General features: G+C 37.5%; 2 protein-coding genes across 2 annotated transcripts; one reads left to right on the plus strand and one right to left on the minus strand.

Annotated features, from left to right (window-relative positions):
* Positions 1-3,667: 3,667 nt before the first annotated feature.
* On the minus strand, positions 3,668-7,946 carry igflr1 (IGF-like family receptor 1). Its single transcript, XM_073817439.1, has 7 exons — positions 7,760-7,946; positions 7,281-7,473; positions 6,724-6,781; positions 6,347-6,545; positions 5,754-5,843; positions 5,079-5,219; positions 3,668-4,967 (listed from the first exon to the last, which is right to left on the minus strand). Exons 1-7 carry the CDS (start codon positions 7,848-7,850, stop codon positions 4,645-4,647), a joined length of 1,095 nt encoding a protein of 364 aa, XP_073673540.1. The 5' UTR covers positions 7,851-7,946; the 3' UTR covers positions 3,668-4,644.
* Positions 7,947-8,707: 761 nt separating this feature from the next.
* kcnj20 (potassium inwardly rectifying channel subfamily J member 20) lies at positions 8,708-16,240 on the plus strand. Its single transcript, XM_073817437.1, has 4 exons — positions 8,708-8,794; positions 9,795-10,015; positions 13,024-14,239; positions 15,568-16,240. Exons 2-4 carry the CDS (start codon positions 9,848-9,850, stop codon positions 15,915-15,917), a joined length of 1,734 nt encoding a protein of 577 aa, XP_073673538.1. The 5' UTR covers positions 8,708-8,794; positions 9,795-9,847; the 3' UTR covers positions 15,918-16,240.
* The last annotated feature ends 2,131 nt before the right edge of the window (positions 16,241-18,371 follow it).

The following is an 18,371-nucleotide window of genomic DNA, read 5'->3' on the forward strand; positions in this document are numbered from 1 at the left end:
AAAGGGGTCATCCAATGCCCATTTTCCACAAGTTAATATGATGCTTTAGGGTCCAAATGAAAAGTTTGTAATATACTTTGATTAAAAATTCTCTATGGTAGTGTAAAAAAAACACTCATTTTACCTGGTAAAAAATGCCTGTTCTCAGCAAGCGATATCAGTACCTGGCCCTTTAAATGATATGAACCTCTGCTCACCCCGGGCGTGTCATTACATAGCACACGGGGTGTTGCCTTGACAACAGTTGGGGGTATAGTTGTATAGTTTGGGGGAAAATGGCAATTGGGGGGGCTTTGAAGACAATGTACAACCGCATCCATTTAAAATTTAATTTAAAAACCGGAGTTGGAACCGAAACAGGATGATACCCGCAAAGAAGTTCGGCAATTTCGGCTTATACTGGACGTGTCTGAATGGTAAGTAAACTTAATGTCACTTTGATTTATCTTTATATGTATGTGGCAGGGTAGAGGACTGAGAGATACGAACGCGATATGTTTACTGTGCTAAAGAGACGAACGCGGTGTGTTTACTCCAAGTGCTGCGGTATAGCTAATTGAACAAGAGCAAAAAAAGTGATCCGTTAACATAACTTACCCCGTCTATATATTGAAATGCATAAATGTGAGTGTTATAGTCTTTACTCATGTGCAGTTGCGGGCTGTAACGTAAATACTTTTGCAGGTATGCATTAAGGTTACATCTTAATCATTAACAGACACCCTTTTAAACCATCTAGCGTTACAACACTGTCACGGAAATTATGTCCTAGTTAAACAATTTAATAATCAATTCACAATGAATTTGTACCTGTATTGCATTACGTTGTGAAAGAGCGCGTTGTAAAATGAATAGTTGGATGATTCATCTGCGGGCGCCATCTTCTGGCAAGACGCGGGAATTCATTTGGCATTCGAGAACGTCCACTATGGTTTCGAACACCACTAGATGGCTGTCCCCTTAAATAGTGCCCTAGTTGAGGGTATAGGGGGCGATTTTGGATACAGCCATACACTCAACGTCTAGAGATAACCCATAATGCACTTGTGAGGGTCGCGCGCTGATTGAATTACCGCGTCTTACCAGAAAATGGCGCCCGCAGCTGAATCACCCATCCGTTCATTTTACAACGTACTCATCCACGGCGTAATACAGACCAACACAGGTACAAATTCGTTGTAAATTGATTATTAAATTGTTTAACTGAGTAATTTCTAGAGTTCACGGTAAACCCTTTAATTCTTGCTACTGGAACTGCCCATTGTAAACAATTATTGAAAAGCAGGCAAACTATGCAAAAGCGACAGTCCTTCCGGTGCACTTAGTGCTCAAATTCACTCACTCCTTTTCATTCACTACTTCAAGTGAACTGTACGAATGGACTAATGTAAGGAATAGTGAATAGGGTAGATCGGACAATTTTGGATACAGCCGGATCTGAAGGAGCACTTGCTAATAGTCTCGCATAGCCAGACCTTCAGACTGATGGCTGAAGGTCTGGAATCCTTGGCAGATTTCATCGCCCAAGCCCCGGCCATAAGGCCGTCTGACCGAGATGTCAAACAACCAATCACAATTTGTTTCGTTCAGCGTCACGTTTCGGGGTGTGGAAATGTCCCCACAACAACAGACTGGTGTGCAACAAGTCAGTCATTAAAATAACCAGCATTGAAAGTTAACAAAGAAGAGGGAGAGCAAGCAGTAAGTCAGTAATTTGTTGCAAAAAAAACGTTGCAAAAGTGTATAACAACAATGGCGTCTGCATAAGCACCTTTTAGCAAAACCGAGTAAATCGGTCTGCGTTGTGTTTCCCAGCGGACCACAAATAAACGCAACACTCGCGTCTCCCGAAAATCCGATCAAATTCAACTAATCAGACAACAACTTCGAAATTCCTGAAGTGTTTCCAGTTTGCATCAGACGTTTAGCCAACGTTCCGTGGGCGTGACATCTGAGGCTGAGACTAACTTGATAATTACAGACAGGTGTGTTTGATCAGGGTTGATCCTAAACTCTGCAGGAAGGTAGATCTCCAGGAACAGGGTTGGGCATCCCTGCCTCAAGGGGGTCGCACACCGAACGCGCAGCGCAGCGCCGCGTCGCGTCGCGCCACGTCTTTAAAATTCGAACACATAGGCTGTGTCCAGATTCAGGGTCTGCATCCTCCTTAGGATCCTTCCTACCCGGTTGAAGGAGGAGGGGTCCTCCGAAGACCGCAAAACCTGGAAGTAGTTGTCTGTGAATTTGGACAGCCTACCCTTCTTTCAGTTCCCTCCCTTCCCCGTTGCTCATATCCTGTCGCCTAGCAACCGTGACAGCGCTAAGCAAGAAGTAAGGTTTTCTGTACGGCACAGAACAAAATAACTGCTCTTTCGTCCCTAAAAGCGTTAAAAACAGCTTCAATCACTAACAAGTAATTATCTGTGTGTAAGGGGATATTCACACAGGCAGTAAGAAAGAAGCTAGTTTACGAAAGTGATGTTTTTTAACATATAAACATACAAATGTAAAAAAAATAAGCTTAACGCTAAAACCAAATGCCTATCTAGACAACCGCTGTAAATAAATCTTTTTTGAAACGCCATTTTTTTTAAACTTGCATCATTACTAGCGCTCGCTTCGTCCGCCATTATTTGAAGCGCTCTGCCGAAAGGAATTATGGGATAGGTAGGACGGGAAAGGATCCACCAGACCCATCCTTCCAATTCGGGGAAAAGGAGGACGTATTTGTGGGCCGCATTTGAAGGATCCTACGAATTTGGACAGCCTTCGTCGCGGTGCTGTGACGTAACATCCTTCAAATGAGTCCTCCGAAGGATGTAGACCCTGAATTTGGACACAGCCATAGTTTTCTATGAGCATACGCACACCGGCGGCGCCATTCGGCGTCTGTCCGCGGCGCCCAGCTACGACTCAGGAAGCTGTTCAAATTTCTGCCGCGCCACAGAGCGCCATCTGCATAGTTTTATATTAAATAACATCATATTTGTCTCAAATCGTCCTATTAGATTAAAAAAACAAGATACCACTGCTGCAAAATACTACGTACATTAGGTTTACAGCTTGAAAAAAATGTAAACCTATATAATTAATTCATATTTTATTTTCTCGAGACATTTTTACATAGGCTACGCAAAATCTAAAGTCCTATGTAACATTTGCCTGTCATTATTATATTCACTGTCTTTGACTGCCATCTATTGGATTTACAAGGTCACTCACAACCGTCATTCAGGTCATTTAAATAACGGTGTAGCGGAGCGCGATGGACGACGAAAAACTGATCAAGGAAGTAGGGAAATAGAAATAGCCAGAATTATTTGCAACAAATCATAGATTCAACATAAGGAATTCATCAGCTTGGAGGAAGATTACCGATGTCATCGGTTTTTCAGGTAAGAATGTTCAATTTTGTTTACGTACGATCTGAGGTAAAATGTATAGTGAGCAACTGTATGTAATTGTACAGTACAATCATAAAATAATGTACAGTAGGCATTGTCATTTCATGTCCTTAAAAATATCAATACTGTTGACCACAAAATGACAAATATTTTATTTTGAATACAAACCCTCATGTTGAATTTAGACTCCAATAAACTGCCTCAACAACAATACGATTATAATTGAAGTTTACAAAGAAATAAGTATACCTTACACAACAAAATAGCATGTAGTTTTTTATTGAGCAAACCAATCATATTACTAGCTACAGCATAGGGAATGTTGAAATTGCTTGTAATAATACAAAATGCTACTAATTGATGAATGGGAATCTAGCCTAAAAATGAGCTGGCGCGTATAGAATGTGCGCGTCCGGTGTGCGATACCTCCAGCTGTCCTCGGCGCGACGCGACGCGACGCTGCGCTGCGCGTTCGGTGTGCGACCCCCTTCAGAACGTTAGTCAGCCAATCAGATTTAAGCATTCAACGACGTGGTCGCTACTAAAACATAACTGTCACTACCGAAACATGGGATGGTTTGTCAAAAATAAAGTATACTGAATTATCAAGTATATAGTTAGACGTTATTTCAAACAAATCCAGTTTCCAGAAATCGGTATGAGCAACTTTTTGCCTTTAACATAGAAAAATTGGATTCAAAATACAACAAATCTTATAAATCACACTTGAAATGTTGTTAAAATTGTTATCGTTTTAGTTTTACCTCTGAAAACTTTACAATAAAATATTTAAAAAATATATTTACAAGCAAGATGGAAGCAACATTTTAACAGGTCAATATAACCCTTTTTTTTAATTATATATTAATGTTTCGGTAGTGACAAATTTGGGGAGAAGATAAACATTCCAAAATTTTCTGAAAATACATAACATAATAATTAACTACACAATAACAAGAAATGTGTACATTGGAGTTTATACAGTTTGCATACATTGAGACGTTTCTGTAGAATGAATAAAAAAAATGAGAAAACTATTTCAAAGTTGGCTATTTTGTATAAATGTGCACTATGATAAATGATTTTTAGAAAAAATATTAAGAATTAACCCTCAGTGAGGCGTAAGCAGATCGTATAAATTCACAAATTTGCTCAAATGTAAAAAAAGTTGTAAGACGTGTTGAACAATAGGAGTATAAATAGTGAATTACTGCTTTGTGTTCTTAAAATGTCAGATTAATTATTCCTGTACACCTGCAGGAAGCTTTGCCAAAATCTCCACGGCATCGTTGCGACCGATACCGGATAGCAGCTCAGCAAGATGTCCGACTGTCCATTCTGGGTTCTTGGTGACAACACCTTCCAAAACAGCGACGAGGGGGCTTTTGTGGTCCTTCATGGAATAAGCATAATTGATCCAGGCAAAGGAAAAGGAGCACTGGGCGGCAAGGTGACGCGTGTTCTTGGCACCAGAGATATCCGGGTCTAATACCAACACAAGCTCCTCAAGAACATCCAAATTGTTCAGTACTGTTTTCAGAGGCGCATTCTGGACCTCAGGTGCTGTGAATAGATAAAAAAAAATCACCATTTTTTCAATTGGAAAAACTGTAAATGAGTGACCAGGGGTTATCTAGGGTCATGAGAAACTAGTTATTTTCTCTGTATACCCACCTAACAGATGCGACCATTCAGTCACGTGATCGTTATTACCGTTCTCTTTGATAATGTTGTATGAGACAGCCTGGTCGTATCTGACAATGCCCTTTTTGGACAGGCTTTCACGACTTGCTCCATTACAGCACTTTTTAAATTCTGGTAAACAAGAGAAATGAATGTTGTTTTGTTAATCCTGTGAGATTCATCTTGATTTATTGTAGCACTCTAGACTTTATGTAGCAATAACAATTATGGAATACTACAAAATAACACATAAATTGCTAAAATAAGTTTCCAGAACTCATCATTCTCATTGCACCGATCAAACAAACAAAAAAGAAACAGTCCTGTCACAAACTCACGTCATTGGCCTCAATGTTTTGCTGTTAAAATGCCCAAACAAACAGAGCAATGTTTTGACTCACAATGTTTACACAAAGCATATGCTTATGAAAGACCATTTGTGTCATCATGTTAAGCTACAAATTAACCATTTCTTGACTTGTTTGAAAGAATAAATTAAGGAATAAATATTAATGTAATTCAGCAATGAGATTAAAGTCTCTAGTGGCTCATTTTAAACATATGTTGGATCAGCCTCAGTCGGTAATAACAGGAAACCATAATATTTATCAAACCTCCAGGACTTCCTTCATATTTCCTGCCTCCTTTTGTTTTAGTTTGACTGACCTTCATTAAAAGGTTTAGTCCTCCTCTTGATGAAAAGGAAGAGACACACCAAAGTCAGAGTTGATAAAATTCCAAGACATACATAGATCCCTGCAAAGATGCACAAGAAAACAACATTACATCTGCTTTAGATTAACATCAAAGCCAACATATTCTCTCTCATTCTGTGTGTGTATAATATGTACTAAATAGGCTAAATGTTATGCAAACTACAGATCAACAAAGAACACTGGATATTTTTGGGCTGGTGCGATATACTGTAAATGTGCACCATTCAAAAGTTTAATTCAGCAGGCTAAAGTAACAGTAAAGTCTTTTACATTGTTACCAAAAAATTGTATTTCAAATAAATGCTGTTCCTTTCTATTTAGAACATTTTAGGACATTAAAGAATCCTAAAAAATGTAGGAGTGACTTTTAATTACAAAAATTAATTAGCCTACATTTCAAAATATATTTAAATACAAAACCGCAGTTTGAATTATTTTGGTACAGCATAACAGATTTCTTTTAAAAACTAAAAAATCGTACAGTCAAACATATGTATATGATGTAGAGATAAAGATTAAAAATAGTGAAATGTAAAACAACACCTATGAAATGTGAAGGAGATGACCTTTCATTGTAACTTGGAGAGGGATTTGGCACAAAGGTTTGAGGGTTTGGCACAAAGGTTTGAGGGCTTGGAATAAAGTTTTGAGTGCTGGTAGATGGGTCTTGAAAGTAGTATTGAGTGTTTGGAGATAGGGTTGAGCCGGCAACAGAGGTAGTTTGGGTAGGCGTAGTCACAGTCTAAACAAAAAAAAAAAACAGTTTACACTGTCAAAATAGTATATACTATATCAAACTTTTTTTTTTTTTTTTTAGCAAAGTTTAGTCTAGTGTCTCTCTGTTTTAGATATGAAAGCATTAAAGAGAGAGCTGACAACAGGGAACACATGATAAAGTTTAGTAGAACAATCGTTATTACTGTTATCCTTGTGGTCGGCGACGGTTGAGGGATGCATTTTCCATTAAAAGCCTGCTCTCTGCAGAAAAAAATCAGCTGCATTTTCGATTATTGTTGATAAATATTGGAATAAAATTGGCATACAAGATTTAAAAGCTCACTTTTTTATATAAAGGGTATAGTCAAAATGCCCTGCTGAAGAAGAAAAAAAACACACACAATTGAAGCCACCACAGAATTGTTTCCACCATTACAAACATTACAATCCATCATATTTTAACCATTTAAAATATCTTCCTGTAGTGTGTTTTGGGACTTATTCCATTAGGTTTTCGTGGTTTAAAAAACCACAAATACAGACCAACAGGCAATTTTAGTAGCCTAAAGTGTTCATTATAACCGATAAAACAAACATTACAAATTCTGTGATGGTTTCTATAGGTTTTTTTTTTCCTCAGCAGGGTGAATAAACCCAAACCGCTAATTCAGAACATTGATTAGGTAATTAATCCGGATTAGACGAAAATTTTTTTAAGAAACTAATAGTATCATAAAATACAATTTAAAGTAAAACGTACCCTTGTCTACAGCAGGTGGCATCCGATGTGGTGTTGCATTCAGACGCAGTCAACTGTGGTGTTTGGCAAGAGCGGCAGATTTGGCATTTGACTTGAGATCCTTCATTGAATGTCCCATCTCTGCATGGCTTGTAAACTTCACCGACCTGGTGTTGCTCGTCGGACCACCCGCAGTTTTCAGTAAATTCATGACCTGTCCTCAAAACAAAACGACGATGAGCAAATGCGCTTTTCTTCTTTCAAGTAGGCAAAACAAACTATTTTACAGACGACGCGTTCACTTGAGGACGTAAAACAACACTGCGCTACAAAAAAATACCTCAAATTAATCCAGAATAACTTGGACATTTTCCCAATAAGTTGAATGGCAAAAAGGCGTGTCAATTTACTTGAATTCGCCCTATATATATTTCGCGTTCAGGTTACAAAAACATAATGGACTAAGCGGCAATTTATCGAACACAGAATTTGAAACTTACCTTTTATGATTCCATATTTAGTCTCACATTTCTCACATTCGCGCGAAGAACGATTCCAGAATTTTCCGTTTAAACACATTTCTGAAGTCATTGCGGCTGTACTTGTCTTCTCTATACGTGACTGCACTGGAAATATCTTCTGAGAGACTGTGTGTGAAGCTAACCAAACAAAGGGTGAGGGGAAGGAGCTTGGTGGGTTGCAAATTTAAAGCACTGACGACATAGCCATACCTTTACGCATAATAAACATTTCGGGCACAGTGGTTAATGTCTCGTCAAAAATATGTGATCTTGTTCCACAAAACCAGTCATGACACTCAATTTTTTTTAAAAATTGAAATTTATGCACCATGTAAAAGATGAATAAATAAACTTTCCATTGATGTATGGTTTGTTAGGATATTGCAATAGCCGAGACACAAATTTAAAAATCAGGAAATATCTAAATATTGAGAAAATCGCCTTTAAAGTTGTCCAAATGAAGTTCTTATCAATGCGTAGCCATATTAGGCTACTAATCAAAAATTAGGTTTTGATATATTTATGGTAGAAAATTTACAAAGTATCTTCATGGAACATGATCTTTATTTAATATCCTAGTGATTTTTGGCATAAAAGAAAAATCGATCATTTTGACCCACAATGTATTTTTGGCTTTTGCTACAAACCTGTGTACATAATATGTCAAAAAAGTTTAAATGTGACATGTTATATGTTATATATAAAGTAGGTTATATTTCTCTTAACATATTAATGCCAGTTTCATGCTTTTGATTTCCTTTTTTATCTTTTCATTTTATTTTTCAGTCTCCCTTACCTAGGTGTAATCTGACAGAGAGCTAATCATGCTCATTATATTGATGCCAAGGGCGATATGATCTGTCCTTTCTGCTGTAATCTGTTGAGACACCTGGATTACAATAAGATGATCATAATTAATTTTGATGTCCACAGTCGAGATGATCCAGGATGTTCTTCTCAGTACTTGCTTGTGAGACCACCCTATAGTACTGTTGCTGGAATTACACTACATAGGTAAGACTAACTTCTTTCTTCTTCAATTTTTTGAAGGGAACAGGTAAAAGATGTACATAAAATGTTTATTTTATGTTTTATTTTGTTGTAATGTTAATCTTTATTTTAGAAATTGGGTCAATATAGCTAGTCCCATTAAAACTTTTTTTAAAGTACTCTGCTCTCTTTACATCCACAAGTTAAGGCTGCTCTGTGCCTGCTCAAAATTAAATGTAAATGTAATGCAACATAAAATCCAGACTAAATTAAAGCTGCAAGCAGTGTTGAAAGGACCCTCACACCCGGACTCACTGGCTTTAAGAAAACAGGGAATGGTGAGCAATATGTTTTAAAAGCTGTAAATATAGGAGGAATATGTCAAATCTCTTGTCAGAGTTTCTTTAAATACAAAGCCTGAAAATGGCAAAACTGGCACAAAACTTGTAGAAAAAAATTCTAAGTAACAGTTTTCCTGTTCTAGTGTTTTAGACTTCGTACCGAGGGGCTTTTTGTAAGTATTAGTGTGTTACATGCGTCTACCGAATTTCATACACTGAGCAGGCACAGACATCTGTAGAACTTCTGTGCCGATTTTTATATGATGCAGGGGTTTTCATATTAGCAATGATATTATCTTGAAAAACGCAGGATGAATCAGTTCAGTGTCCCAATAAACTGACCTAAGCAAGCAATCACGAGTTAAACCTTTGTAATCCCTTTGTCATCAGAGTAAAGTTTATTGGAGGCTCATGTAAGCATATTAATGTCTGTTTCCTGATGGGTACTGAATAATTCTGAGTCAGCGGATGAACCTTAGAGCTGTCATCCGTCATTGCCTAGCTGCTTTCTTTAAGCACATCCTTCCTTTGCTGACACTCAGATATATTTTCATTTATTAAAAAAATAAATAACATTTTGTCCATTGAAGTGCTTCTAATTACATCTAAACAGTGATGACGTACTAATATTTTCATTATTTAATATTACATAGAAACATATGACAATGTCTTCTCTTTGGCAGGGTTTGGATCCAGCTTCTCCCCACTACTGTGAAGTAGTGCCATATTCTCAATCATGCTGAGAGGGGACAAAAGTGCACCTGTTGAAGATGGCACCTTGGGGGCAACCCAAGATGATACCAGGACCAAACCAGCAACAATTAACAGTCTAAAGCCTAAATCCAGCTATGTTGTGTTGGGTAAACCTGGAGATGGAGCGCGACATCAGATGTGTATTCCCACAGTGGGTAGACTTTATCAAAACACCCTCATATTATAACATCACTTTTATTTGCTGACATAATTTACTCGTTCTTAAGAAAATAAATTATGTCATAATTCATCCTAATGCCTTTGTAAACCAGTATGACTTCTCTTCTTTGGAGCACAAGATATTTCTCAGTAAAATGATTTTTATCCAGTCAATGATTCGATGATAACCAAATATTTTCACAGCGAAATTTAAAACCGTAAAAAGTAATAATGACTGTAAAGTCCTGTTCACAAGAAAGACAAAAACGATTAAAATGTTGTAGGTATCGTTATCATTATAATTGTACGAGAATAGTGGCGCCACAGAAAATGTTGGTGTGGGCACCAATATAGTTATAATTAAGCCAAAGTATAAAGTACAAAGTATTATTTAGAGTTTTCCACAGAATAAAAAATAAAAAGGTAATTGTGACTTACCTTGACCCTTTGCAGGGAGTCAAGGCAATCTGACCAATCAGGACGGCGAATCTACCATTTTTGTCTGACAAACAAACCAGACAGGAGAGTAGATTAATGTCGGTGGACTTGAACTTGAAAGTGTATTGATGTTATTCCGCGTTAAAACGAGATACCATATTATGTTCATTCATTATATTGCACCTATTGCATTTCCTCTCTGGAAGTCTAGCCCATAAGGTAGCCCATAGACACTCTTGCAGGACAGTTATGAAATCTGGCACACAGATGATATAGGACAGTCTCAAAATTAGCCATGGCAAGTTTAGAGTCTGTACCTCAAACTCTCTAGTGCCACTACCTGCCACTAAATTTCACTCATGTATGCTAATAACTTTTGAACTGTAAGGTCTAGAAGGATAATTCTTCTGAATCCTTGGCTAATGCCAAGTCAAATGGACACCAAAATAAAGTTATTTTCGCTATTTTTAATAGTTCGAAAAAACCTACTTGTCTGAACTTGTTCTAGAGAATTTGTCTATTTTTCACCAAAATTGGCTCAGATCATCTTCAGCCCATGCTGGCAAAAGGTTATGTAGTTCATGTTGATCAGTCAAACCGCTCACGAATAACAAATAACACAAACAAATTAGCAAAAATGGATGCAACCTTTCAGTGTACTGAGATCAAAATTCTTGTGTTTTATAATAACCATGATATGAGGCTACCTGTACAGTTTTGGTGCAGCGCAACCTAGTGGTCAGAAGATATGAAAAATATAAGCTATTTTTGCTTATAATTTCTGACTTGGTACAGCATGCCGAGTTGAACCATACTCAATTTTTTTCAGTCATTTTGGGTGTTAGCCATTTTAAATTTAGTCATAAAAATGCTATATTTTATGAACACATTGGTGTATCTGTATGAAACTCATTATGTATCTTCGGCATCATGCCCTGATAGTACTCAAACATTTTTGTGGTACCACCTTGTGGTCAAAAGTTATAATGAAATTTCCAGAAATACTAATAACTTTTGAGTTTATTAGCCTATTGTAATGAAACTGGTCTCACCTCAATAGATTCCTTAGGTCATGCCAAGAACATAGTTACCAATAGTCAGTCAAACTTCCTGTCTGTCATTTTGATTTATGTTGAAAACCTACCTTTTTTTATTAAAATTCCTCCTAGACTGTTGGTCCAATTTTTACCAAATTTGATCATCTTCAGACCATGCTGACAAAAAGTTATGGATTTTGTGTCGATACAAAATGGTTATCGTTTAACACATCATCAAATTTGCTGGAATTATGCCAAACTGCATCTGAGGCTGTATCTCTGCTAAATTTTGACATTGACACCAAACTCTGTGTGTGCCTCACACTGACCACGCCACATTAATTTGGTAACAACTCCACCTATTGGTCAACAGTGCTAAGCCATTCATTAACCATTAATATTGACATTTTATACATTTTTATAATATATTCTTGGGGTCATGCCGAAAACATAGCCATAGTGAGCCAAACTTTTTGTCCGTCATTTTGACCTATATTGAAAACCCACCCTTTTTTTAACTCCTAAATTGTCTGTCTGATTTTTACCAAAATTGAATCAGATCATCTTCAGACTGACAAATTGGAGACATGATGCCAGACTACGTCTGAGGGGGCATCTATGAAACACTTATTGACACCAAACATTGTGTGTGCCAGTGTCACCTCACACAGAACACATCACATCGGTCCACTATTGGTCAAAAGTGAAAATTGTGAGTAAACATCTTGCAATTCTGTGTTTATAAAAAGAGATAAAAAGCCACAACTAATGTCAATATTCATGTCGTGGCTGAATCCTCTTCCATGCTTTTCATAATTCCAACATGTTATAATATTCCTTGTGTCATTTTAAAGGTTGTATCAGCGATTTCTAGCCTAAAACATAAAGTGTCGATTTCAGCTTACCTTTCATCACGATCCGCTCGCTGCCTGCCCCATAAATTGTCTGTGAAAAAACCGCGTCTCTCTGGTCAGCCTAGGGTCCGAGATATGCCAAAAAAAACAATCGGCGCTATCAACACACCACAGATAACCAAACAGTGTTCCAACCAATCAGCGTCAGGGGTTTGGTGTTGTGGACTTTCCTACTGGTGCAGGGATGTGAGGGAGGCGGAGCGAACGTCCACAACACCAAATCCCTGACGCTGATTGGTTGGAACACTGTTTGTTTTTGTGTGGAAAGGTTGGTAGTACCGATTGTTTTTTTGGCATATCTCGGACCCTAGGCTGACCAGAGAGACGCGGTTTTTTCACAGACAATTTATGGGGCAGTCAGCGAGCGGATCCTGAAGAAAGGTAAGCTGAAATTGACACTTATGTTTTAGGCTAGAAATCGCTGATACAGCCTTTAACTAAATAACAAGATTTCCGAGGCTTACCTGAATCTTGAATCCTGTAAAACTGCAGTGCAATGAAAAAAATTGCTACAGTGTCATTTTCCCCTTATGGTTTTGCTAAGAAATGCAAAAATAAATAAATAAATAAATAAATAGTGACATTCATGTCATCTCCTTGTGCTTTTCCAGATTCTCCCTCAGAGTGATAATCAACCTGATTCAACAGGTGGCAACTTCCTTCCTTTGCCGGACATTATGCCAAACCAGACCTTCAAACCAAGTGTGTCCATTCGGCGCCACAAGAGCACCACAGATTTGCCCTACATCCCTCAGCGTGGGTACGTGCGTGGCCAGAGAACCAGTATCTGTGCCCCAACTGATGCTGAGCTGGCGTTGATGAGGCGTTGCTCTTTACGTGAGCCGAATGCTCACCCATGTTGCCGCCATGCTCTTAGCGTTCCCAACATTGCAAGTCCGTGCGCAAGCCCTCTGTGCAGCACCCCATCCCGCAGTGCTCTCTGCACACCTGTACGGGACATAGAATGCAGTGCTAAAGCACGCAACAAGCTAATAGAAAGCGAAAATGCACAAACTCCTACTTGCCCACCGGAGCTTCGTGAACAATGCCGTTATGTCTCCAAAGATGGGAAGTGTAGGGTAGACTTGGCACATATGGCTGAGAAAGAACGATTCCTAGCTGACATCTTCACTTCTTTTGTGGATCTTCAGTATAGATGGTTTCTTTTCGTGTTTATGATGTGTTACACAGTCACTTGGTTTATTTTCGCAGGACTTTATTCATTAAATGCATTGTTGCGTGGAGATCTTGAAGTTCCTGGTGACGCTGATGTGTGCTACCCCAATATAGATGGATTTGTATCAGCGTTGCTCTTCTCGGTGGAAACACAGAGGACTATTGGTTATGGCGCTCGCACGGTGTCACCACGCTGCTACGAAGGTGTGTTTTTGGTCATGGCGCAGTGCATTGTGGGATCCATGATTGACGCCCTAATGGTGGGCTGCATGTTCGTCAAAATTTCGCGTCCTAAGAAGCGTGCAGAAACACTTCTTTTCAGCCGGACTTGTGTTGTGGCCAACCGTGATGACCGCCTTTGCCTTATGTTCCGTCTCGGTGATCTGCGTGACAGCCACATGGTGGATGCCAAAGTACGTGCTAAACTCATTAAGTCTCGGCAGACGTCAGAGGGGGAATTTCTTGCACTGGAGCAGTCTGAGATCGACTTGGGCTACGAGAGTGGGTCCGACCGTCTGTTCCTGGTGGAGCCGCAAGTCATTCAACACACAATTGATTCCAGCAGTCCATTCTGGGAACTTGGGCCAGAGCAACTGCGAAAACAGCAATTTGAAATTATTTTAATCTTGGAAGGAATAGTGGAAGCAACAGGTGTGTTCACAATCATAGCCTACTTTAGTCACTCTATTTGTTGACCCAGTGACCCAAATGTCTCAACATTACACAAACTATGAATGCAAGAATTTTTTTTTTTTATTAGTTGGTTTATTTGATTATTTATTTTATTATTATTTATAATAAATATAATTTATTTATTAATATTTTTTTATAAAGTCTGGGCTGTTGAGAAATAGGGAGTTTGAAACCAAACAAAGCATATATTTGTAAAAGACTTTTATTTTATTTTTTTAATCGCCACATAAGTGATTCACCCGTAAAAAAACCCCGTAAAGAACTTATTTGAATAGTACTATAAATAGTATACATGGACATATTTTGTTATTGTATTTTATTTGTATATTATACAATTTATTATTTTTTTTAAATGTACCTTTATTTATGCATTTTTTCAGTCAATACACTAGTCAAAAGTTTTAAAGAGGTCTCTTATGCTCACCAAGCCTGCATTTATTTGATCTAAAATACAGCATTTACTAGCTGTTTACTATTTGAATATATTTTAATATGTAATTTATTCCTTTGATTTCAAAGCTGAGTTTTTATCATCATTACTCCAGTCACATGACCTTTCAGAAATCATTCTAATTTTCAGAGTTGCATCTCAAAAAGCATTTTTTTGTATTATTTTGTTGAAAACAGCTGAGTAGAATTTTTCAGGTTTCTTTGATGAATAAAGTTCAGAAAAATAATAAACTACTTTATCAATTTAAACCATCCTTGCTAAATAAAAGTATTATTATTATCTTTTTATTATTAATAAAAAATGTTTCTTGAACAGCAAATCAGCATACTAGAGTGATTCCTAAAGGATCACGTGACACTAAAGACTGGAGTAATGATGCTGAAAATGTAGCTTTAATCACAGTAATAAATCACATTTTAAAATATATTCAAATAGAAAGCAGCTATTTTAAATACTAAAAATATTCACAATATTGCTGCTTTTGTTGTGTTTTGGGTCAAATAAATGCAGGCTTGATGAGCAGAAGAGAAAAAAAAATCGTATTGTCCAAAAATAATATGGAATTTTAATTTTTTGTTTTATTAATGTGATAACGTTAGTTTTAACTAACGAACTGCTGAATTATCATGAGGCTAATGGGGAAAATAAACTCTTAGTGATTTCAAATTAAGTAAATTCATAAAATAGTAGGCTATATATAACGTTTTACATGTTAACCTGGACTACTCTATTGGAGAAATGGCGCAAGTTTAAGACCAATGAGATTGGTTACAGCATAGCGCCATCTTGTGTACGTAATGTGTTCTTACCTCGTTTGGTAACCTTATTTTGATAGGAATGATGTGCCAAGCGAAAACTTCCTACATCGAGACGGAGATCGAATGGGGAGCCCGCTTCGAAACGTGCATGACACTAGAAAAAGGGGCGTTTCGAGTCGACCTGAGACGTTTCCACAGCACATATCCGGTGCCTCTTCCTCCGTGCAGCGCGCAGGAACAACATCACCGACAAACCCTGCAAGTGGGACTGGATCTCCAGGAATCTCTTAAAGACAGTGTTAACTGGAAATTGGGCGGGGAAGACCAGGAAGACGACATTGTGAAACTACCAGGAGCATGTACTTTCACTATCCACAACATCCAGGAGGAACGAGTGTCAGAAGTCAACGAATGCGAATCTCTTTAGTTGTGAGAGCGATACAGCGGTTCAGGTTTCGGAATTAAGTTCCCAAGTATTTTCTCTCAAGGCATGTCAAAATATCTTAAGTAGTCTATTATAAATATATAGAGACTGAATTAGCTGTGTACTTTTTGAGAGTGTGGGACCACTGTGGAGGATGTTTTTTCCCACTTTCGCAATTAGTGTTTCTGTGGAAACAGTGTCCTTTGGAATACGCAACATTTAATCGGAACACTAACATTAGGTATCCAAGTTTGCCAAGTTTGTAAATGGTAAAAAAAAACCTGTAAAGAACTTATTTGAATAGTACTATAAATAGTATACATGGACATGTTTTGTTATTGTATTTTATTTGTACATATTATACTTTTTTTTTTTAATGTACCTTTATTTATGTATTTTTTCAGTCAATACACTAGTCAAAAGTTTTAAAGAGGTCTCTTATGCTCACCAAGCCTGCATTTATTTGATCTAAAATACAGCATTTACTAGCTGTTTACTATTTGAATATATTTTAATATGTAATTTATTCCAAGGCATGTCAAAATATCTTAAGTAGTCTATTATAAATATATAGAGACTGAATTAGCTGTGTACTTTTTGAGAGTGTGGGACCACTGTGGAGGATGTTTTTTCCCACTTTCGCAATTAGTGTTTCTGTGGAAACAGTGTCCTTTGGAATACGCAACATTTAATCGGAACACTAACATTAGGTATCCAAGTTTGCCAAGTTTGTAAATGGTTACAGAGAAATTCCTACACTACATGCACACTAAAATACACAAAAGCTTGTTGTTAGGACTAGGAGAGGCGTGATAAAACAATGTCATCTACAATCGGCTCAAAATATTTAATATAGCCTACTCCAAGACGATTTGGTCAGTTACCCGGATGCGCGGATATACTGGCGATGTAATACATGATTTTGATAAACTAAATTTAATAGGTGGCAGAGATACGTACGAGCAGTATTAATTAGGATATTAACCTACACTTGCCTGACTGGAAATTATAAGAACAAACCGAATGGTGTCAAGATTCTTGCCCTGGAAATCCTGGTTCAGTTTGGCCAACCACAAATGTATTTTTTCCTCAGACTTTTTTTTTTGCTCTCTTCTACTTGATTTGTTATAACATTTGGCAGTATAGTATTTCAAATATTTTTCCTGGTCTGACAAAATTATTACAGCCCAAAACATGATGATAATTGACCATTTTCAATAGCAATAATCAGCAAAATATGCAAATTTCATTTGGTTCAGTGGCATTGTTTACGTTCAAGGCAGCTAATATGGCCAATTGTTGACATGCATTGAAAACACTAAATGGAGTGGAGAAGTGGTGTGGAGGAGACCAGTAGTTTGCAATAAACATATTTTACACACACACACACACACACACACACACACACACACACACACACACAATTGTTCTACTGCATTTTATTACACACACATTCAACCCCAGGACCATTATACATCCCACAAATCAGGTTTTACCAGGCTGAGAAAGATGCTTAATTTTCCTTCATATACAGGTATGTGCCAAAAAATTTGAATATCGAGGGAAAGTCTATTTATTTCAATAATTTGTTTCAAAAAGTGAAACTTGTATGTTATATTAGTTGACTACACACAAAGTGTAATATTTCAAGCCTTTATTTGTTTAAATTTTAATGATTATGGATAAAAGATAAAAAATCCAGTGTTTCACAAAATTAGAATATCATGACAAAGTTCAACATTGTAGGCTCCCTGTGTCCCAATCTAGTCAGCTAATTAACGCAAAACAAGTGTGAAGTTTCCACAGTCAGTGATGGTTTGTGGAGCCATGTCATCTGCTGGTGTGGGTCCATTGTCTTTTATCAAGTCCACAGTCAATGCCGCTGTCTACCAGGACATTTTAGAGCACTTCATGCTTCCTGCTGCCAACAAGCTTTTTGGAGCAGGATTTGGCACCTGCCCACAAAGCCAAAACTACCAGTACCTGGTTTAATAGCCATGGAATAACTGTACTTGATTGGCTAGCAAACTAGCCTGACTTAAACCCCATTGAAAATCTATGGGGTATTGCCAAAAGGAAGATGAGGGAACAGAGACCCCGAAATGCAGACGAGCTGAAGGCCAATATCAAAGCAACTTGGGCTACCATAACACCTCAACCGTGTCAAAGGCTGGTCGTCTCCATGCCACACTGCCTTAATGCTGTATTTAGTGCAAAAGGAGGCCCAACAAAGTCCTGAGGACATAATACAGTACATTAACACACTTTTCAGAAGACCTACATGTGTTTAAGATCCTTTTTTTATTGGTCACATGAAATATTCTAATTTTGTGAAATACTGGATTTTTTTGTCTTTAATCCAAAATAATCAAAATTGAAACAAATAAATGAAATATTGAAATAAATGAAATATTTCACTTTGTGTGTAGTGAACTAATATAACATACAAGTTTCACT

Source organism: Garra rufa, chromosome 14 (assembly GCF_049309525.1).
Source record: "Garra rufa chromosome 14, GarRuf1.0, whole genome shotgun sequence".
NCBI lineage: Eukaryota > Metazoa > Chordata > Actinopteri > Cypriniformes > Cyprinidae > Garra > Garra rufa.